The 5,929-nt window shown below is 40.5% G+C and overlaps 1 protein-coding gene across 1 annotated transcript in view; it reads left to right on the top strand.

The window, feature by feature from the left end:
* The first annotated feature begins 4,364 nt into the window (after positions 1-4,364).
* The window catches only part of LOC104628865 (macrophage mannose receptor 1-like), a 31,621-nt gene continuing 30,056 nt past the window's right edge, over positions 4,365-5,929 (top strand). The window contains exon 1 of the mRNA XM_010297580.1: positions 4,365-4,429. Within this exon, the coding sequence (XP_010295882.1) occupies positions 4,365-4,429 (65 nt within the window). The remainder of the gene's footprint in view (positions 4,430-5,929) is intronic.

Below are 5,929 nucleotides of genomic sequence, written 5' to 3'. Positions count from 1 at the left end.
TCTCTGGCTCTGCTCCCTTTCTCCCAGTTACTTCCTTGCCTCTGTTCCTACTGCTGTTTCCATTTTTAATGCCTAATTGTTTGAGCATGTCTTTCCAAGGAGTAGTACCTCTAATGCTTCTTCATGCCAACTGATGTGGCTTATGTGCCAGAAGCCTCCTGACTGACTGATTCATGATGTTAAGGATGACGTCGTTTTAATTATGTGGAGAAGTGGTGCCAGCTAGAAAGGTAAGTGCAAGGGAACTCTGAAAGGTCAGGAGGTCCCGACGGGAATCCAGCCTCACTGCGCTGGCTGTTGTGCAAACCCAGCCTCCACCCAAAAGAAGTTCAGTCCTGTTCTGGGGCCCTGCACAATCTTAAGGCAGTGTCTGCACACTGAGTGATTCTTCCAGAGAACATTTAATCATACGTATATATGTGGCTGTCTCATTTCTGGTGCTTTGCCATACTTGTCAGGCACAACTCTACAACTAAAACGTGTCACGCAAAGAATCCAGCTACTGGAGCCTGGAGAGTCGTGAACTCATTCACCCATTTATAACTGCCTGAAATCCAGCATGGTCTTTTGAGTTGAAGAGAATTAAAAATGCCATGCTAGCCAATAGCTGGCAGTAGGTGCAGCTGCTTCTGTGAAATGCTGTATCTGTTCTGCTCTCCTGTCCAAATGCCTACAGAAAAAACAGAGGAGGTTCCAAATCAGATCTACTGTGAAGATGGATCTACTTGGCTGCTCATTTTAGAAAGAGCATGAGTGGAAAAGACTTGAAAGATTTTCAGAAGATGAAGAAATTTAAGCTGCATGATTCACTGTTCCTCCTATTGCAATGCAACGGAATTGAAGCAAATTTCCCATTAAAAAGAGCAAACATGGGAGCAGTGGCATTTACAGCACAGGAAATCATTACAGTTCCATGCAGTAAGCTGAAGATGAGCACTGATACCTTATACACAAAGACTCAGGAATTTTTTAATGAAAGGTAGAGAAACGAACAAGCTTGAACACTTGAAAAATATCTAATTAATATAAGATTAAATGGAAGGCTTTTAGCTAGGGACTTGTAATTACAAAAAATAGGATTTCTTACTTATTTTGCTTTGGTGGGTTTTTTTATTTGTTTGGGTTTGGTTGTTTGGGGGTTCCCCCCCCTTTTTTTTTTCCCCAGCTAGTACCTTTCAGTGATAGCAACTGATTTGACTGTCTGCATACAGAGTCCAGTCCCAGGTTTTTAACATCACCAATCCTTTGGTCATACTTGTGACAAAACTGATCATACAAATTAAAAAAAAGTTGAAAGAGTAGTTTCCAAACTGGTATTCTCTTTCCACATCCTCATGTTATTTCCATCTTCCCTGGACTGACCTGTTGTGTAATGTTGCTTTACCAGGCTTCATTTGGTGATCTGGCACTATGTCCCCTTTCCCTGCTGCTAAACTGCAACGATCCTGACAGGCAATTTACTATGTCAAAAAGTTTCAAAGATTGGGCTGGGGACATTGTCCATGTTGCTCCATTTGACTGAAAAAAGCAGTGTGTCTTCTTGGAAATGATTAATATTCATATAGATGCAATATAATTTGTTACTTAATGTATTCTGATCCTTCACCAGTTCTTTCAGCCATCCTCTATTACCGGCTGCTATTCCTATTGGGATCAGTCAGTTGCCTTAGAACCACCTTGTTGCTCTGCTGATCTCTTATTTTGTCTCCTGAGTAGATGCCACTATTTAGGGGAGGTTTCAGCCTGTATGTTGCATAAAAATACATTCACAGAGGAATTGGGATCTTGCTTTTCTGAAATATTCTTGCTATAAAAACAAGGAAAAGAATTTCTTCATAAACAAGATGAAACGATGGATAGAAAAGCAAAGGAAATTTTTAACTGATCACTAATAATTCATATCCATAATCCTCTGATTCTGCCAAGGTTTCTTATGTTTGATCTTGGTGGTTTAGATAAATGAAAGAAAAAAAAAAGTTGATTATGTAGCATGAAAATACAGCGTGAAACTGCAAGGTGCCTTAGCTTGGTCTTTCTGTATGTTTTGAGCCAATCTAGAGAAATAGAAAGGTCGATCACTCTCTGTTGTTTTTTTTTTTTTTTTAGGCTAGAATGTTTCTACAGAGATTCAGAGCATGTCTTTTTTTAAAAAAAAACATTTTTTTCAGTTGGAAACTGCAATTGTTTTATATGTGAGGATTCTGGCTTGAAATCTTATATCAAGTTATAGCAGGCTAATTGTTCACAAAATTCCTTTCAGCTTTTAATACCAGTGTTTTTAAAAATTATTTAAGTTCTGTAGGGATGCATCTGGTTGCATCTGGATGGGCTCACCCATGCATTTCTGTAGGCAGCTGAGGAGTGACTTGACGGCAATTTTCAGTAGCATGTAAAGGTTTATCTCTTTGCACATTGCTACGTTTCTTGATACCCTTGTGCTTAATTTTCGTTTCCCTTTTTCTCCAGAAGTGTTCAGACTTCAGAGGAAAGGTGGTGAATCCGCACGCTGTGAGTGTAACTTCCTGCCTGGGAGCAGAGATTGCCGAAGGAACAATGCTGACTCAACACAAAACCCAGCAGCCTTTCTTCCTCGCCTCTTCTAAAATGTCAGGCTCTGCCTTGCCAAGTGGAAGATGCTGGAGGGCATCTTTGCAATCTTCTGATTTCACTTCGTGGGCTGTGGTGGGGTCTGCTCAGGCAAGCACACAAACACTGAGGTGAAGCTGAAGAGTATGTTTTACTCTTTCTCAGACTCTCTCAGCAGACCATCAATAACAGTCCTGCCCCAAACACCGATCTTTCTTCAGAACAGAACTATATTTTCCGCTGTTGTAATTGTACTTGTTGCCTCCCGGTAGCTTTGGAGATGCTGAGATATTGTGTACAGCAGAACCACAAGACATTACATTTCTCCTGCCTAAATCATAAAGAAGAATCTTTTTTCCATCTGCACATCTGGAGCTCCTGAACAAGGAAGCAAGGAAAGTTGGAAAGTTGGGAAGTTGAGGTTGCAGAGTCAAGCATTAGCATGTTGGGGAGTACCAGAATGCCTTACTCCAGACTCAGTGCAGCTGAGTCTTTGCATATGCATCATAATTTACTGAGTAACTGACCATTTTCTGCTCTGTTGAGGCAGCCCTCTCTTTTCTTCCACTTTCCTCAAGTCTCAGTGTCCTTCTCAGGGCTCCCATTCTTTCCATGTTTTTCGTCTAGCTGTACCTGCTGGCTTTCAAGTCCCACTATTTTCTCTCACTGTTGTAATTCTTGCTCTGCTGTAATTCCTTGTGTATCTTTTTTAGACCCAGTGAGTCGTCCACCTGCGTCTGAGTGAGAATGTTAGAAGCAGGATCCCACATCTTCTTGTAGGTGTCCAGGGTTTTCATTGCCCGCAGCTTTTTGAAGCCCATAAGCAAAAAGGGATATAAACATTCCACAGGAGTGCCTTTTCCTTATCCTCTATGTTTTTCTAATTCTTTTACCTATCATGAAGGAGAGAGCTTCTTCAAAGTAAACATCAGAATTTTATCAGAATGACTGAAGGATGTGCACTTAAGGGGTGCAAACTTTCACAGACTAGCAGGATGAAAAATGTCACAGTATTCTTAGTTTTGTTTTCCTCTCTAGCAATAATTGAAAATCCACTATTTTCCAATGACAGGTTCTATTCTTCCTAAAACTGTGTGGTTTCTTTTCAGGATTTCTTCAGTTATTGCTGTCAGTTTGTGTACATTGCTCCTACATATAGTGAGGAATGGAGCACAAGAAGGGACAGTGTCTCCTGAAGAACACAGGTCCTGTTGTCTACAGCTTTTCTCTTTTCTGTGGAACTGCAGACATAGGAAATTCTGGTTCTCTCTGATTCCAAAGTCATAGTTACTTGATTTGCATCATGTCCCAGTGAAATTTTCACAGTACTGCATCGCACTCTAGCTTTTTTCATCATTTATTGATACAGACAAACCTTCCTCTTCTTTTTTTACCTTTTTCCTTTATTTCTGGTAAAGAGACATTCACATCACCTTTTCATAAAAGTAATGATCCTGAATTGTAAGGTATGTCTCCAAAAATCCTCACTAAAATATTACCCGTTAGATCTCATATTTTCATGGAAGGGAAAACTTATACAGTAGAGAAACTAGCTTAGAAAGCAAAGTTTATTAATTAATGTATTATTTCAAAATTATTCATGTGACACAATACAGTTCCTTATTTGCAGCTCAGAACTTCCCTTTATCGCCCGCATCTTAAAAACCGAACAGGATTTGTTAATCCAGTTCAGTGCAGAAGTGTTTTCTTGCAAGGCACAGATTGGATCTTCAGCATCAGTTTGAGGTGAAGGGGAAAAGGGATTGAAACATTTGTCCATGGCTGTCTACCTGCTCCTGATTTTTCTCTCTTCATTTAGTACATCTCTTCAAATATCTGGTAAGTCTTTGCCCTCTGCTGAGTATAGAGATTTGCAAGTTCTTTCTCATGCTTTCCTGATGTCCTCCTTGGTGGACAGGGAGTTTAGATCTAGTCACAGCATGTGATTTGAATCAGTTTTATTCAACTCTTAAATTTGGTGGTATCTGTACAGGCATTCTGTTTCTTTAACCCAGTTTTCAAGGTGGTGTATGAGTGAAAGAAATGCCAACAGATGTGGGCATAGCCTAGACAGTGCTGATTCTTGAAAATCAGCCAGCCAAACGCAGACAAAAGTTGATCTGAAATAATTCCACTGGAGTTTAGAACAAGTCAGAAGTACAGGGCAGTGTCCTCTCAGCATGCACAGAACCACTGGCTGATGTGTGCTTGAGTTTCTTAGCTCATCTAGACTATGGCATACTGATCATTGCATATTGGAATTCTGTTTCCAAGCTGATGGCTTTAGGAAGGACCTTACAAGCTTCTGTCTGTTAGATTTCAGACACTCCTGCTGCTGACAGGAAAACAAATGGCACTGTGTGGGCAGCTCATTCCCTGAGGAAACTCCCAGCTAAAGAACCACGGGAGTCCAGTGCTATTTCTTGAATGGCAGCAGGGACTAGCCAACTTCAGAAGAACTTCTTCTGTGCATATTTTTGGGGAAGACCAAGCTGGCTCTAACCTATCCTCTACTAACCTTCTCAAGAACCACTGCAGCAGGAGAGTGGTGCCAGGGGAAATGCCATCTGGCTTGTGTGGGTCTGCAGACTTTCAGAGAAACATCACCGAGGCTGTTTTACCAGTCCCTGGCAGCTCTGGGACGTGGTGAGTTATGAAGCCCCATTTACATGGAAGTAAAGCTCAATGGCAAAGCGGAGCGAGTTGGATGATGTTGCTGTTGCTTAAAGGGGAGCTAAGGGATGCAAAGTGAGCTGCAAAATGGTCAAGGTTTGGAGCAGGCTGAAGTTGTGCCCATTTTTTGAAGCTGGTCTTAAGAAACAAAAGCCTGTTGTGCAGTGTCTCACATTTCTATTTACAAGTGTAGCTATTAATGGCACTTAGGATACTTACTTAGAACTAAAGTGATGATGCTGCAAGTTGTGGCTTCCCTCCTGAGAAACTCACAAGTTGAACTCTGTGAAGAAAAGACTTTTTGCACAGTTGCCAAAAATTTCCAAAATAATTAACCAAAAATGAAAAATATCCTACTTTCTTGATTAGCTGAAAACCACAATGTCATTCTGGGCCAAATATAAAAATGGTTGAAATTTGAGTAAGTAAATCATCTTTAATAGATCTAAAACAAAAAGTCCTTCTACTTGCATTAATATGCTGTGTGGTGGTAGAACTTGGAAGAACTAACGAAGTTTAATGAAGGTCATTTTTGAATGGCATTTTGAGAACTGTGTGCTTTAAGAAGGGATGTGAAGAAGAGCAATTCCTCTTGAAAGAGCTATATTTTCAGCTTCTGTGTTGCTTGCATCTTAAGAACATTTTGATGAATATCCTTCACACTGATGAG

The sequence above is a fragment of the Phaethon lepturus genome, unplaced genomic scaffold (genome assembly GCF_000687285.1).
Source record: "Phaethon lepturus isolate BGI_N335 unplaced genomic scaffold, ASM68728v1 scaffold2502, whole genome shotgun sequence".
Lineage (NCBI taxonomy): Eukaryota > Metazoa > Chordata > Aves > Phaethontiformes > Phaethontidae > Phaethon > Phaethon lepturus.
Note: the sequence above shows the minus strand (reverse complement) of the source record. Positions and strands in the feature narration are given on the sequence as shown.